The sequence below is a fragment of the Megascapheus bottae genome, chromosome 11 (genome assembly GCF_031878675.1).
Source record: "Megascapheus bottae isolate mThoBot1 chromosome 11, mThoBot2.hap1, whole genome shotgun sequence".
Lineage (NCBI taxonomy): Eukaryota > Metazoa > Chordata > Mammalia > Rodentia > Geomyidae > Megascapheus > Megascapheus bottae.
This window is the reverse complement of record NC_143519.1, coordinates 61,511,437-61,529,219: the sequence shown is the minus strand read 5'-3', so window position 1 is coordinate 61,529,219 and position 17,783 is coordinate 61,511,437. Positions and strand designations below refer to the sequence as shown.

The following is a 17,783-nucleotide window of genomic DNA, read 5'->3' as shown; positions in this document are numbered from 1 at the left end:
GGAAAAAGAAAATGTAATAAGACACAATTCTAACTGTAGTAAACTATCTCAATCTGAACTTTTGTGTTATATCTACTTTGTGTTAAAGGTGCTTAGCTTTTAACTGGAGTATAAATGTTAACACAGAACAAAGTGTCCATGTTCTGGGTTAGAAAGCCATGGAGCACCTCGATTAGGATCAGCAAAAATAATTTCAGACATTTTAATAAATGATTTGTAGGGCTGTGACCTTAAAAATTAAGCAATGTCAGAAAAGGTTAACTATACTAATAAAATTGTTTCTGGAACAGAAAGGCTCTATCTAAAGGTCGTTTAACTTGAAAGGGACCCTTCTCGTGAGCAGTTTTGCTTTATTATAGATGAGTCAGTACCCTGAATGTTGAAAACAGTCTTATAATAATGAATCTGTCCAGAGACCACAGTTTTTAATTGTTTCTATTTATTTATATGATTATGTTTGGTAAAATCTTTAAGGACAAGGTCAATATGGTTGAAAATTTTTAGTTGACTTAAAAGTTTGCATAAATCAAGAAAAGCCAGTACTGAATCTTTTAACTAGGAGTTACTTTTTTTTTCACCAGATTCCTTTAGATTCCAAAATACCTACTGCTGATCCAAGTCTCCAAATACAGCAATGGTTCATTATTTACTTTTTTTTTTTTTGCCAGTTCTGGGCATTGAGCTCAGGGCCTGAGCACTGTCCTTGGGCTTTCTCAAGGCTAGAACTCTACTATTTGAGCCACAGCACCTCTTATGGCTTTTTTCTATGTATGTGATATCAAGGAATCAAACCCAGGTCTTCGTGCATGCTAGGCAAGCACTCTACCACTAGGCCAAACTCCCGGCTCGAATTATTTATTTTTTTGAGTATACAAAGTAGCCATGGCAGTTTTGATAGCTGGTGAGTTCTAATAATGTCTCACTGTAAGGAAGATTCAAATCTTTGTAAATACCTATAGAATACAGTGAAGATCCTATAATTGATGGACTATCAGTCCATCTAATCTTCAAAGAAATAAAAAAGAAAAAAGTTAGGGCAAAAGGAAAGATCATACAGGAAAAGGAAGAAAGGTAGCCTGAGTGCCAGTTAAAACAGCTGCCATACCAAAAATTCAGTGGTGGTACTGCAGATACATGGATGGTGTAGCAGGAACACCCTGCTCTCATCTGGAGCAAGCCAAGGTGACTCAAAAACAAACCCAGGGGCCAAACTGCTTCCCCAAAGGTCAGCAGCAGCATTCTGCCCTTGATTTGGGAGATGTAACAACAGGGAATCACGAACCTTAAGGCCACTGGCCAGATTTTGCTTTACCCTGATTTGACTATACTTTCTAAAACATAAGAACTACTGATAACATGCTGGGAGAAAAACTGTCATGAGTTGTGTAGTAAATACTTTTAATAAAAACTAGAAACCAAATTTTATATTTGTACAAATATAAAACACCGCAATAACGATAAATGCCATAATGGCTTGGTTTCTAAACTAATTTTAGATATGTAGAATATCCTTTAGACAATAACAATTGCTATAAGGCAAATTTTGCATCCTGTAAATTTCTAAGTGCAACATGAATGGGGGAAAATAAAACTAAAAATTGACCTTTTATAAAAGTGTTTTTATAGAGGTTAAAAAAAAAAAAAGAAGAAGAAAATGGGGCCAGGAGTTTGGCCTAGTGGTAGAGTGCTTGCCTAGTTTGCATGAAGATCCGGGCTCAATTCTTCAGTACCGTATACATAGAAAAAAGATGGAAATGTTGCTGAGGCTCAAGTGGTAGAGCTCTAGCCTTGAGAAAAGCCCAAGGACAGTGCTCAGACCCCTGAGCTCAAGCCCAGGACTGGCAAAAAAAAAAAAATGTAACTAGTAAAATATAAGAACAATCAGCAGACAATGGACTTTTCATAAAAAGCTAACTGGCCATTTCACTTTCCTCCTCAACAGGGTCTCCCTGTGGTTACCAGCCTCAGCACTAAGCCACACTTCCAACAGTTCACCATGAGGCCTCTCACCTAGGTCCCCATAGCCACTGTCCCTTTTTCATTTGAATATTTAGGTATCATTTACCAGAGGTGAATTTACAGTCACACTTCCTTATATACCTAACTTAAAATACAAATGTTGCATGCTTTTTTCATTGGAGATTAAATTTCTATTAGGTGACTATAGTTGGTTATAGTAATTGTAACAACCAATACCTATATTCATAGTTTCCACTCTCCTTTAATAGCTATTACTACCAGACCCTCCAAAAAGTTGTTATATGTGTATGACTTCTAGTTACTTAGGTAAATGATAAACAACAGTTAGAAACAGGATTGAACAAACCAAATGAACAAAATCATCAGGCTTCAAATGAACACAACAGTGAGTTAATCATCCTACCTGAATATCCCCAGAGAAGTTGCTGTGCTAGAATATAATTAAATCCATTCTTAGAAAGGCAGAATTGTCACAATTTTCATACAATCGCTACAAAAATTAGTCTACTTCTTAAAAACATCATTCTATAGACAGTGCTGTTGGCAGACTCTTTATACATCATTATATAAAAGAAAAGCCACAAACCAAAGCAAGCACAACAGAAGATACATTTAAATTTTCAAGACATTTCAATGCAAACTAAATCCACTATAAGGATAGAGCTTTCACTGGAAAAGAAAGCTTATGTTTACAGGCATCAACTATATTCCATCCATGAAGTCATGGGATGAGCTACCAATGGAGTTTGTACAAGCTGTCATGTAGTATTTCTACTCTAGATAAAAACAGTAAAAAAAAAAATCTTTATAAAGAAGTTTTGACTATTTCTTTAAAGAATGACATTGGGTTATTGATGGGTATTGCATTGAATTTGTAGATAGCCCTTGGCAAGACTGTCATTTTCACGATATTGATTCTTCCAATCCAGGAGCATGGGAGGTTTTTCCATTTCCTCAGTTCTGCTTTAATTTCCTTTTTCAAGGTTTTAAAGTTTTCATCAAAAAGGTCCTTTACATACTTAATTAAGAATTCCTAGGTACTTTATTTTCTTTGAGGCTATTGCGAAAGGAGTTGCTTTCCTGATTGTTGCCTCGTTCCTCTCACTGTTGGCGTAGAGGAAGGCAGTTGATTTTTGAGGGTTAATTTTATAGCCTGCTACCCTTCCAAAGTTTTGAATCAGCTCAAGGTGCTTGGGAGTAGAGTCTATAGGATTCTTTAAATACAGGATCATGTGATCTGCAAAGAGGGAAAGTTTTACTTCCTCTTTCCCTACTTGGATCCCCTTTATGCTTGCTTCTTGCCTTATTGCACTGGCTGGAAATTCTAATACTATGTTAAAGAGGAGTGGAGAGAGTGGGCATCCTTGTCTCGTTCCTGATTTTAGAGGGAATGGCTTTAGATTTTCACCATTAAGTGTAATACTAGCAGTGGGTTTGTCATACACAGCCTTTATTATATTGAGGAATGTTCCATGGATTCCTAGTTTCTCCAGAGCTTTTAACATAAAGGGGTGTTGGATCTTGTCAAATGCCTTTTCTGCATCTATTGAGACAATCATGTGATTTTTGTCCTTGCTCCTGTTGATGTGTTGAATTATATTGATTTGCATATGTTGAACCAGCTTTGCCTCCCTGTGATGAATCCTGTTTGATCATAGTGTATAATTTTTTTTTTTTTTTGCCAGTCCTGGGCTTGAGCTCATGGCCTGAGCACTGTCCTTGGACTTTCTCAAGGCTAGAGCTCTACCACTTGAGCCTCAGCACCACTTCCGGCTTTTTTCTATATATGTGGTACCGAGGAATCGAACCCGGGTCTTCATGCATGCTAGGCAAGCACTTTAACCACTAGGCCAAACTCCCGGCCCCATAGTGTATAATTTTTTTTGATGAGTTGTTGTATTTTGTTGAGAAGTTTTGCATCGATGTTCATCAAAGAAATAGGTCTATAGTTCTCTTTCTTTGATGAATCTCTGTCTGGTTTGGGGATGAGGGTTATATTGGCTTCATAGAATGAGTTTGGTAAAGAACCTTCATTTTCAATTTCGTTGAAGAGCTTGAGGAATATTGGTGTGAGCTCTGCTTTGAAGACCTTATAGAATTCAGCTGTGAATCCATCTGGCCCTGGGCTTTTCTTAGGTGGAAGGTCTCTTTATTGCCATTTCTATTTCAGTGCTTGAAATAGGCCTGTTTAGTTGGGTTAGTTCTTTTTGGTTCAGTGTGGGTATGTTAATATTGGCTAGGAATTCGTCCATTTCTTCTAGATTCTCAAATTTGTTGGTGTAAAGGTTTGAGAAGTATTCCCTCATGACACTCTGGATCTTGGATCTTGGTAATTTCTGTCGTGATATTACCATTTTCGTCTGTGATTTTGTTTATTTCGGTATGCTCCCTTCTTTTTTTGGTAAGATTTGCTAAGGGTTTGTCAATTTTGTTAATTCTTTCAAAGAACCAACTCCTTGTTTTGTTGATTCTTTCCATAGTTTTTTGGATTCCAATTCATTTAATTCTGCTTTGATTTTAATAATTTGCTTTCTTCTACTGGGATTAGGGTTGGTTTGTTGCTCTTTTAATTATCAAAACAGCTTGGTATTGGCACAAGAACAGGCCTGAAGACCAATGGAATAGAACTGAAGACCCAGATATTAAACCACAGACATATGGCCACCTAATCTTTGACAAGGGAGCCAAAAAAATAGAATGGAAGAAAGCCTCTTCAACAAGTGGTGCTGGCAGAACTGGTTAGGCACCTGCAGAAAACTAAAGTTGGATCCTTCTTTGTCACCCTGTACTAGAATTAACTCCAAATGGATCAAAGACCTGGAGGTAAAAGCCGACACTCTGAAAACTTTACAAGAAGGAATAGGAGATACACTAGACCTCCTTGGCACAGGTCGAAACTTTCTTAATAAGGACCAAGAATCACAACAAATCAGAGAAAGGCTGGATAAGTGGGACTGCATTAAACTGCAGAGCTTTTGTATGGCAAAGGACATAGCTAGTAAACTAATTAGGAAGCCTACAGAGTAGGAGAAGATCTTCACCAACCATACAACAGACAAAGGCCTCATATCTAAAATATATCAACACCTCAAAAAATTGAATCAATCCAAAACTAATCTCCAAAGTAACAACCATCCCATTAAAAGATGGGCCAAAGACTTAAAGAGAGTCTTCTCTAAAGAAGAAACAAAAATGGCCTATAGACACATGAAGAAATGCTCAACATCTCTGGTCATAAAAGAAATGCAAATCAAAACAACTCTAAGATTCCACCTCACTCCAGTTAGAATGGCCAGGATCAAGAAAACTAATAACAACAGATGCTGGAGGGGATGTGGCCAGGAGGGATCACTACTACACTGTTGGTGGGAGTGCAAACTCGTTCAACCACTATGGAAAGCAGTATGGCAGTTCCTCAAAAGACTAAACATAGAGCTCCCCTATGACCCAGCAATTCCACTACTTGGCATATACCCAATCATCCAGAAACAAAGACATACTAAATCCACCAGCACAACAATGTTCATTGCAGCACTATTTACCATAGCAAAGATATGGAACCAACCTAGATGTCCCTCAGTTGATGAGTGGATCAACAAGATGTGGTATTTGTACACAATGGAATTCTATGCTGCTGTCAGAAAGAATGACATTGCGCCATTTGTTAGGAAATGGAAAGACTTAGAAAAGATCATATTAAGTGAAGTAAGCCAGACTCAAAGGAACTTAGGCTCAATGGTTTCCCTCATTTGTCATAATCAGTAGGAACCTTGGGCTCTCCTAGCAGAGATTTGCAATAGAGAAAAACCTTGATACAAGGCCATATAGTAGGACACTAAATGAAAGGATCTCTAGGATATAGAAACATAAGCCATATAATGAATGATTGTTGTTCTTAAGGTACTATGCTATCTCTCATCTCTTTAGCTGTCCCTTGGTTATCTCATATTGTTACAGTATCTCACTTTGTTACCTGATATATCAGATATATTTGTATTTGGTTATCTGAAATTGGATAGGGAACAGGGGAAAACAAGATGAGGTGTGGGGGTAGGGGGAGGGAAATGGGGACCAAGACATGTGAAAGGTATCAATGTATGGGAATTAATGCACCATCTATCTGGCAAATATCATGTAACCCTTCTATTAATTACAATAAAAATATATGAAAAAAAGAAATTTTGACTATATAGAGTAAACAAATCATTAATTCTGAGCTTATGATAAAGGGAGACATTATCAAATGTTTCCACTGGTTGTGTGGGTAGCCACCAACCATTACACACTTCTAAGAACTACTCCACTACCAGCCAGCCCTCCTCTGCTTGAGCCAAATCAAATGGTACTGTGGTAAATCAGTGAGGTATATGCATATGGTTCCCTTAGTTGGCAGGCAATATACGGACTACAGGTATTCTGACAGAAACATCCTTTGAACACTTTACAGCAGGCTTTTGTCTGTCATGCAGTGCTAAAGATCAAGAAATAAACAACTATAATCATCACTAATGGGTAAGGTGGGGATTCTCCACATCATAACAAAAGCCTAAACAAGGCAGGGTGTGTGAGTACCTCGGGAGCATGGGTTACATGAAAGGAAAATAGCAGATGACCACAGAAAAGGGATGGCACCAGAAAGACAAAGGAAGAGAACGGGCTATCTTCAAAGTAGGAGTGATCAGCAAGGCAACAAAACCAAGAAAGGAAACGTGTAACCACAAATGTTCATATTGTGTTTCCACATGCAGCACCCGGAAAGAGCCAGGTAACAAAGAGCCTGAGATTCTACCCTATGTGTAAGGAAAAGGAGGAATTCTTTAAAGGACCTGATAAAAGGTAGGAATTTAATGAAAAGATGGCCCCTTACAGTACTGCGTTAACTGGTTGCCAGGGCAAATGTGGGGAATTCTTTAAAAGACTTGACAAAAGGTAGGAATTTAATGGAAAGATGGCCCCTTACTATGTGGGGAGATACTCGAGATTATTCCTGGATGTCAGGGGCAGTTGACTGTAGCCTAAATAAGAGTGAGAATGGAATTGGGAGGAAAGAAGGGATGAGTCTTTCCATGGGCAAATTCCCAACAAGAATGCAGGGGACTGGGAGCCCCAAACATCTTCACATATAAGTCTCATGTCAAAACATGTGGAATGAATGGAATTCTACATAGCCAACAGACAAGATAAAATAATGGCATTCGCAGGGAAGAGGATGAATCTAGAGTGAATCATGTTGAATGAGACAAGTCAAGACCAAAGGAACAAAAGGCACATGGTATCCTTAATATGTGGCTATTAGATCCAAACAGTACAAGAGCAAGGACTCAATATTTGCATACCCAATGCTATGGACATGGTACTGGAAATATAAACGTAACTTCATAGACATAAAAACCTATGACTCTATAAACATAATGTTTATTTCATAAATTAATATGTATCTATGATATACAAACCCTTAGCCTAATTTTGATTATGTTCTAAAAACTAAGTGCCAGTGATTATATATAGATACCCTTCTTGAATATTCATTTGTTAATCATGTCATTTGAAATATGATGTAAAAATCAATGTTAATAAATTCTTTAATAAAAAAAAACATGTGAAATGCTGCTGTCTAAGCACCTGAGGCTGACACACAAACACGACATTTTCCAAAGCTTTCTAAACATTTATATGCTATATCATTGTCTCTGCCAGCGTGTACAGTATGTCAGAGTAATGTTGAAGTGGACAGATAGCCTTCCTCTAACACAAAGGTTGGCACTGCCCTCGACATATGCAGGAGGGAACACATACCACTGTCCCTGACATGCCACTCACCGCATGGCCCACACTACTCTGTGTATTTGACAAAACTGCCCATTGCACTAAATGATAATACTGACTTACATTGGTATCACAGTGTTTATATTAATTTAATTTGGCACAATGCTTGATACACATGGAAATTGAAACACTTTTATGGAAGGTGATTTGGCTGTTAAACTGAACAAGGTCCATGACCAAATCGAACAAGTAAGTATGAAAATTAACATATCTGTGTATATATATATTCATATATATACACACATATATATGTGTATATATTCATATATATACACACACAAATAGGATCCTTATGGCAATATATTAGGAATTTGTCTCACTTAGCTGTTTTTTTCTATTGATCTCCTATATCTATTTACTTGCTATTCTAATTAGTTCCCTACTCCCCAAATTGTTTGTGTTACTCAATTTATTCATATAATGTCAAATGAAAATAACAGACCTTCAAGGAAAAAAAAGAAAAGAAAAAAGAAAAATAGTATTTTAGTTCCAGTGTTTCAACCCAAGTCATTTAACCCTACTATTTCTTTGAACTTCTTATACAAAGATACAATACAGGTACTGTTATCTCAGTTGTGGAAAACAAATATCGTAACACAAGATACTCCTTTGAGAAAGAAATCCTAAATCACAAGCACAAATGAGAAAATTTACCTGTTGCCCTGTTCCCGCCAACTGGCCCAGCCTAGCAGATGGAAACATCAACATACCCAGCTAAACTTACCAGCCAGGGCCTTGGCCAGATTATACAATACAAGAGTAAAAACAATGATCACTCCTGCTCTTAGGACTTCGTCATGTAGCAGAAAAAGGGCATGGCTGCAAGAAAGCAGGCTGAATCATATAGACTAGTACTCAGTGCCATGCATGCATGTAGGAAGTAAGTTTCTTGGAGGTGACTCACGAAACCAATATGGAAAAATGAACATCAATGAGCTGAGAGGAAGCAGGAAAATACAGTTGGGTAGGACCCTTTAGTGATCATCCCCACAGGCACACCAGTTAGAACAGCTTCATTGATCAAATGACCTTCACAAGGGGTAGGACCAACATGAGACCATAGTGCAAGGATCAGTACAAGAAGAACACAAGAACAAAGACTCATCCGCATGGCCCTTCCTGAACTGCAAGCCACACAATGTGGAGGAACGGGGAAGGAGAAGAAATTAAGTCAAGGCCTTAGACTCAAAACCCATTTCCAAGCCTGCCATAATAAAACCACTGCAGGACAGAATCTAGAAACGCCTGCACCGAAACTAGTATCTGCATACGCAGCCTGTGGAATCATGTTTGCCAGGTAGCCAAGGTATTGCCTAGAGGCAATCCCCCACTTACAGGAGGAAGAATAATGATCCTAGACTCCCTCAACTGGGAGCAAGGTAGGAAAGCAGAACTGTGTCTAAGCTCAGTGCTGGACCTACCTCAGTAAGACCAGCGCAGGGAGAAAACAAAAGCCTCTACTCACAGACCAGACCTTACAGACCAAAGCTCTATATCTGCCCCAACATCAGGCAAATTGCTACACACTAGTGGATAGATTCCTGTTTCAGCCTGCATCATCAGTCTTCCAGTACTGAACACAGGTGAGTGATTGTAGACAACACATCAGGCCTACCCTGATTCCAGAAGAGGCTTACAGGAATGGACTACCCTATTTTGGTACTTCTCCAGTTCATAATAAACAACTTACCAACTATGAATCTAGGATAAATTTGGCTCCAATTACCCTCTACTATTGAAATAGCAACAGCATACCACCAGCCAACTCACAACCTGGACTCTGGGAGACATCCATCTACTGCTGCAATAGCAAAAATTACTACAGGCTCAGAAAATAAGGAGCTTGCTTAGAATTTCTGGAAAGATAAGTAAAATTACAAGTAGTTTACAAAGACTAGGATGCTTAATCCTCCGAAGTACAGATGATACCACAGACTAATAAACATCAGGAAATTTCAGAATACCGTAACTTCAGCTGTCAAATTAAGACACCAGAAACTATCTTGGGCAAATTCTACAATGGAGAATTTAAAACAGCTGTCTTAAGGATATTCAGTAAATGCTCTGTTTTCTCAAAACAGAGAAACAAATCAATACTTGAATTGAAAAACTTTACAGAAAGAGAAAAACAATTTTTTAAAATACCTTTTGAGCTGAAAAATATATTAAGCAAAATTAAAACATGACTGAAGGAATTAATAGCAGAATTGAACAAACAGAAAAAAGTAAACACCAAGAAAAGAGTAACACAAAGAATATACAGAGCTGGAGAAGAAAAACATTTTTAAATAATAAGGAAGAATGAATAAAACCTATGATAACTTTGGGCATACATTTAAAGCAGATGTCCAAGTTATGGGAGTTCAAAATGGTCTGGAGATAAGGCCAGCCCTGGGAAAAACCTGGAGATCCTATCTGAAAAGTAACCAGCACAAAGGGCTGGGGTATGACTGAAGTAGATACTAATGGCTGGTTTTCCTATTCAGTACTGTGAAAACTCCACTACTACTAAAGATATACATATATATGTGTGTGTGTGTGTGTGTGTGTGTGTATATGTACTTATGATTGAAACATATGTCACAGATACAACTATATATGATCTTATAGAGAGAGATAGATACATACATGAACTATACAGAAGCCCTCAAATAAATGAAGCAAATATTAAGAGACCTCAAGGGATATGTAGACCACAGCACAATAATAATAGGGAACATCAGAGGACAGATCTTGCAAAAAGAAAATCAACAAAAAACATTAAATTGTACCCTAGACCAAATGGATTTAATAAGTATGTACTAGACATTCATCCAATTATTTGTGTACATTTTTCTCAAAATTAATAACCTGAGGGGCTGGGAGTGCGGCCTAGCAGTGGAGTACTTACCTGGCATGCACAAAACCCTGGGTTTGATTCCTCAGTAATACATACAGAGAAAAAGCTGGAAGTACTGTGGCTCAAGTGGTAGAGCACTGGCCTTGAGAAAACTCAAGGACAGTGCCCAGGCCTTAAGTTCAAACCCCAGGACTGGCAATAATAAAATAATAATAATAAATAACCTGATTTAAAATGGGCAAAAGGTACAAAATACATACTTCTTGAAAGACATACAAATTGCTCTGGCACATGAAAAAATATTTAACACCAGTAATCATCAGGAAAATGCAAGTCAAATCTACAGGAAGAGTTCATCTCATCCCAGTAAGAATGAAACACAGAAGAACTAGTAAGAATGTGTAAAAAGGAGAACTTGCCAGATGCCAGTGACTCACACCTGTAGTCCTAGCTACTCAGAAGGCTAACATCTGAGGATCAAAGCTCAAAGCTAGCCCAAGCAGGAAAGTCCATGAGACTTTCTTTTCCAATTAACCTCCAAAATGCTAAAAGAGGACCTGTGGGAGCAAGTGGTAGAGCACTGTCCTTAAGCAAAAATGTTCAGGGATAGTATCTAGGCTCTAAGTTCAAGCTCAGGACAGGCACACAAAAAAAAGGAAGAGAAAAGAGAAGAGAAGAGAATTTTAACAGGAATACAAACTGGAAACTAGAAGCCAGTATGGAAACCGGTAAGGAAATTTCTAAAAAACTGAAAGTAGAACTGACAGAGAATCCTACTCCTGGGTAAATGATCCAAAAAATATGAAATTGGTATGTCAGAGACCACTGCAGCACTAATAATAGTAGCCAAGAAACTGAAACAATTAAAGTGTCCACCAACTGAATGGATAAAAATTATGGTATATACAAGTATACATTCATGTATGCACACTCATACACACATGAATACACTCTCACATGTACACACACATTAGCTGTGCAAAGTAGAGGATAAAATGAATGCTCTATACAGAAACATTACGCACAAATGTACAGACAAGAAAAATGAAACATTCCTTCAGGTAGAAAGGTACTGAGTAGTTCTGGTGAAGAAGCAGACATTGTGTACAGGGTCAGACCAGTGTGACAGACTGAATCACTCTCACAAAACCAAGAGAGCATCACAGTCAAAAGCAGTGTATGCCTGCCTGCCTATCACCAAAGCAAGGCCACCAAGACAGTACTTCACAATCAGAGAAGTTGTTAGGGGAGAACAGTTACTCTCCTGGAATATTCACAACCCCTGAACGCCAACAAGTCTAAACGAGCCAGCTGACATACCAGCCAACCCATGTCCACCTGAAAAGTTATTTGCCATGAACGAAAATACTCCTGCCAGGTGCCGGTGGCTCAAACCTGTTCCTAGCTACTCAGGAGGCTGAGATCTGAGGATCAAGGTTCAAAGCTGGCCCTGGCATTAAAGTCCATGAGACATTTATCTCCAAGCACTAGTTTTGAGTTGAAGAGCTCAGGGACAGCACCCAAGCCCACAGTTCAAGCCCCAACAAAATAATAATAATAATAATAAGAAGAAGAAGAAGAAGAAGAAGAAGAAGAAGAAGAAGAAGAAGAAGAAAAGAGTGCTTGCTGAAGGTGTAAGGTAGTTTATTAAAGTAGCCCTGCAGAAATTTCCCCTCAAGTTACTCTTGTCCTAACAATAACTCATTATTAGAAATCCAGGGCACCCTATTCGCAGACAATATGATCCTCTACCAGTAAGCTCCACTCCCAAACTCCTAGAATTAATAAACCACTTTAATAAAGTGGCAGGATACAAAATTAACCTGCAAAAGTCAGTAGCCTTCTTGCAAACAGAAGGCCAAATCAAGAAAATAATCCCATTTGCAACAGCCCCCAAAAGAATAAAATACTTAGGAATTAACTTAACCAAAGATGTAAAGGAATTGTTTAATGAAAACTATAAGTCTAATGAAAGAAATCAAAGAGGGCACCAGGATATGGAAAGACACCCCATGCTCATGGGTAGGGAGAACCAATATAGTGAAAATGGCCATACTGCCAAAATTGATATACAAATTCAATGCAATCCCCATCAAAACCCAAAAACATTCTTTACTGAAATAGAAGATATAATCCAAAGGTTCATATGGAACAAGAAAAGACCTAGAATAGCCAAAACAATTCTAGGCAAAAATAGCAATGCAGGTGGTATTACAATACCAGACTTCAAACTCTACTATAGAGCCATAGTAACAAAAACTGCTTGGTACTGGCACAAAAACAGACCAAAAGATCAATGGAACAGAATAGAAGATCCAGAAATAAAACCACATACCTATAGGCAACTTGTATTCGACAAAGGAGCCAAAGATATACAGAGGAACAAACACAGCCTATTCAATTATTGGTGCTGGCAAAACTGGGTAGCCACATGCAGAAAACTAAACATTGACCCTAACCTTTTGCCATGCACAAGCATTAATTCAAAATGGATCAAAGACCTCAATATCAGACCTAAAACCTTGAAAGTGCTACATGATAGAGTTGGAGAAACACTGGAACTCACAGGCACAGCCAAGAACTTCCTGAACAAAGTCCCAGGGTCACAACAGATTGGAGAGAGACTTGATAAATGGGACTACCTAAAAATAAAAAGTTTCTGCACAGATAGAAGCATAGCTACTAACGTAGAAAGACAACCAACTGGGAAAAGATATTTACCAATAATACATCAGACAAATGCTTAATATCCACTACCTACAGGGAACTCAAGAAACCAATCTCCCCCTGCCCAAGCCCAACAAACCAATCACTAAATGGCCAAGGGAACTAAAGAGAGACTTATCAAAAGAAGAGGCTAAAATGGCAAAGTAACAAATGAGAAAATGCTCATCATCCATGCTCATAAGGGAATGCAAATAAAAACAACCCTAAGATACCACCTTACCCCAACAAAAATGGCCAAGATTTTGAACTCAGACAATGACAGATGCTGGCGGGGTTGTGGAGAAAAAGGAACTCTGCTGCACTGCTGGTAGGATTGTAAGCAAGTTCAGCCACTCCAGAAAGCATTGTGGAGGTTTCTTAAAAAAATTGAAAAATTAGACCTTCCTTCCCTACTATCCTGCCATACCACTCCTGGACATCTATCCTGAACATCATAACCCAGGATATGATAAGGACACGTGCTCAGCTATGTTCATCTCTTCACTATTCACAACAGCCAGGTAATGGAAACAATCCAGATGCCCTAATGCAGATTTATGAATACAAAAAAATGTGGTATATATATACACACACACAATGGAATTCTATATAGCCAACAGACCAGATAAAATAATGGCATTCGCAGGGAAGTGGATGAATCTAGAGCGAATCATGTTGAGTGAGACAAAGCAAGGCCAAAGGACCAAAGGCACATGGTATCTTTAATATGTGGCTATTAGATCCAAACAGTACAAGAGTGAGGACTCATTATTCACATACCCAATGCTATGGACATGGTATTGGAAATATAAACACAACTACATGGACATAAAAATTTGTGACTCTATAGACATAATGTTTTAATACATAGATTAACGTGTATCTATGACATACAAACCCTCAGCCTAATTTTAATTATGTTCTATAACTGCCAGTGATTGTATATAGAGATTCCCTTCTTGAATACTTGTTAAATATGTCATTTGAAATATGATATAAAAATCAATGTTAATAAATTCTTTAATAAAAAAAAATGTTGAGGGCTGGGAGTTTGACCTAGTGGTAGAGTGCTTGCCTAGCATGCACGAAGACCCGGGTTTGATTCCCTGGTACCACATACATAGAAAAAGCCGGAAGTGGTGCTGAGGCTGAAATGGTAGGGATCTAGCTTTGAGAAAGTCCAAGGACAGTGCTCAGGCCCTGAGCTCAAGCCCAGGACTGGCAAAAAAAAAAAAAAACAGGGAAGCACTAGAAACAATGCAAGGCAGGTACATACAACAACGAGCACTCTGTAAGTATCTCACTAGACGTCTTTAAGTACATTACCTTCAGGACTTTTTCGATGCAAGAAAGGCTTCGAAACATTTTAAAATTATTGCAATTCCAGAGATTCAATAATATGAAAGTAATGATGCATAACTATAAAATGAATTCTCAAAACCATACATACTTGTAAAGACATCACCTTAAAAAAATACTAAAAGACTATCTAATACCTCGGGTTTGGGCAGCTTCCTTTAAAGCAGCTAGGAGGTGAGACTTCAAGTTATCCAAAAGAAGTTTTCCTTCAAGACCTGGAAAAAGGGACCTAGAAAGTGAGAAAAAGTTCACTATGTAATTTCAAACCAGCTAAATCTACCACTTTATTTTATATAAATTTAGGGTAGACATCAAAGCAAACTACAATACTTTTTCATCAAGTATTCTCTAGCCTTTGCTTTAAAATGAGGGCAACCTGTTCCATATAAATTCAGAAATATTCTAAACAGGTTAGAATATCACTAATTTCATTTCCTGAGATGTCAGTGCACACCCTTTGCTATAAAGGATTACTTAATTCAGGCATGGTGGTATCACCTGCAATTCTGGCACTTGGGAGGTTATGGCAAAAGGACTGAAAGCTCAGTCAGCATGGGTTTCATAGGGAACCTAAGAGACTCCATCTTAAAAAGCCATTAATGCACAATTTGCATTTCTATCTCATCAAAACAATTCAATACTAAGTAATCTTAGGTAACTATTAGCATTCTGTAATCATGATTTCAGTGTTGATACTGAAATTTCCAAGAAAGATAACTACCTGGATAATTTTCTTACGTTATTTCCCAGAGTGACCAGGGCCTCCCAGGCTCAAATGATCCTCCTGCCTCAGTCCCCTGAGTCTCTTAAGACCACAAACACACACCACCATGCTCTTAGAAAATGTGACCTGACAAACACTGGAATGCTTTTGTCTTTAAATATATAAAATGTATCTACTAATATGCTAATAAAGTATTTCATCAAAGTCTTCTAAGCATCAAACTAAGATGGACAAGTGATGAATTGTGCAGGAAAGTAGCAGCTGTGGGCAGGTAAGGGGGGCCCTACTAGCAAACATTTTAGAAATGTGATCTCTACCTTGGAAATTCTTCTGAGGTAATGTAGACAACATCTTGATCTGATACAGACGAGGAGAAGGGGACAAAATTTCCATTTTGTAAAGGGAGCAGCTCCAGCCCCAGCAGCTCACTGTAGGCCTGGTCAGAAAGCACAAATTCTAGGAGGTGGAGCTTGTCTTCAGCACTGCCCAGGTGTGGACACTTCCGAAGCACCTGCCGCACCCACACGGGCGTCACCTTCCTCACAGGAGCCCCACTGGAGGAGGCAGCAGCACTGAGCTCCACAGCAGCAGCCAGGTTCACTGGGACCTTGGCAACCTGCTCCCCTGAACTCTGGAGGTAGCTGAGTACAGATTTCGTATAGGCCACGCTTTCATCAAGTTCTGAGAAGCACGCCTGCTCCAACTTGACCCAATCATTGCTAACTGAGTAAATCACAGCATTCTGGAATAGCTCACTGAACAGGGGCCCCAACATCGGCTGCCAGTGCACCTTGACTTTGCTGGCCTCAGGCCACAGTTTGTAGATGACGTCAACAGACAAAGGGAAGTCAGTACTTTTTTCTGCCTGCAGGCGTTTTATGGAATCTAAGATCAGGGTGGCATAAGCTTTGGGGACAACGTTCATGACAAGAAGTTCATTCCAGAAAGCAGCAGGATCTCTCCACTGGTCCAGCTCTCTCCACTTGATGCTCCTGCGGTTGTCAGTCAAGCCAAAGAAGCCACTGATGTGAACTGGGAGACCCGTTCTGCTCTCCTCGCCAGGAGGTAAAGGAAGAAAACAAAATGCCTTTCCTGAGAAATCAGCTACTGCTCCTCTTTCTTCTTCTTGGCCTGATAAACACATGGCTATTCCTATGATGGGGACAAACTTGAGTTCATCAGCTAGAGTGTCCAGCTGACTGCTCATCCCCCGCCCACCCACACTGTTACATACCAACCAAGATGTCTTCTGAGCATCCTTTGTACTCTCATCCTCTACAGCTATGTTTATATGATATGTCACACACGTGATGCTATTGCTTGGGATCTTTTTACAGTAATTACTTATTGCGGTTCCCAGAATCTTGATGGAATTGGGCCGTTCGTGTTTGAGGCCCTTATTCTCACTTGCAGTCACTCTAAATACCAGTTTCTCTGTTCCATCTGCCTCTCGGACATGTAAAGAGACTTCCTGTACACTCTTCAAGAAGAGCAGCACAGTGTCTGCATCTGCCCTGAAAGATTCAAAAAGCTCGAGAACCTTCTGTTTATTGTAAAGGTTGTTACTCAGTTGTGAAGGTTCCAAGCGAAGAGGGAAACGGAAAAATGTTCCTGGAAAAGTGCCATTTATAAACGTTTCCTTGGTGCTTCCAAAAATACCTATGAAGGGGGCAAACTGGTCTGAAAGTTCACTGATTTCTTTGCTGTCATCTTTCAGATTCCAACACTGGCCAGATTCATGTGGGCCAAAAAGTGTTTGATGAGGGTCTAACATCCCAATCTGGTCACCACTGAAGATGCAGGGGACGTCTGCAAAGAGAAAGTCACTATCAACTCGGAAACGGAGCATACACTGGGATCACATTTCCATGACATCATACCCACCATCAAAAGATCACCTACGAAACAAGTATGAGTCATAAAACAACTCAGAAACAAACTTCATTTAAGCTCTGGACATGAGGGATAAGGACTTTTGTTTTTATTCTATTTTGTAGTAAATGCCAAGCACAGAAACTTGCATGACTACTGTGAAAACCCAGGATGTATCCTCAAATACCCATGAAGCCGAAGATAGAAGGAGAGTTCGGATATGTATACTTGGCCCCTACAACCCTATGAACCCAATGAAATGGAAGAAAGTTGCACCTTAGGCTCAAAATTAAAAATTCAACTGCACACCATGAAAAGACAATGAAGGCAGGCTGTCTTTTGTACACTTCACTCCAAGTGCATGGGATACCTGTGAGAAGACTTCCTTGGGGTAATGCTAACATGTGTTACTCAAATACCCATTTTTACCCCAAATCTTCATATGAGATGTAACCCCGGTAAAAATCAACACTTCTT

General features: G+C 38.9%; 1 protein-coding gene across 1 annotated transcript in view; it reads right to left on the bottom strand.

Annotated features, from left to right (window-relative positions):
• Positions 1-17,783, bottom strand: part of Sacs (sacsin molecular chaperone) — a 51,790-nt gene that overhangs the window by 14,996 nt on the left and 19,011 nt on the right. The window contains exons 6-7 of the mRNA XM_090342398.1: positions 15,752-17,243; positions 14,848-14,939 (exon numbers count right to left, since the gene is read on the bottom strand). Of these exons, the coding sequence (XP_090198524.1) occupies positions 14,848-14,939; positions 15,752-17,243 (1,584 nt within the window). The remainder of the gene's footprint in view (positions 1-14,847; positions 14,940-15,751; positions 17,244-17,783) is intronic.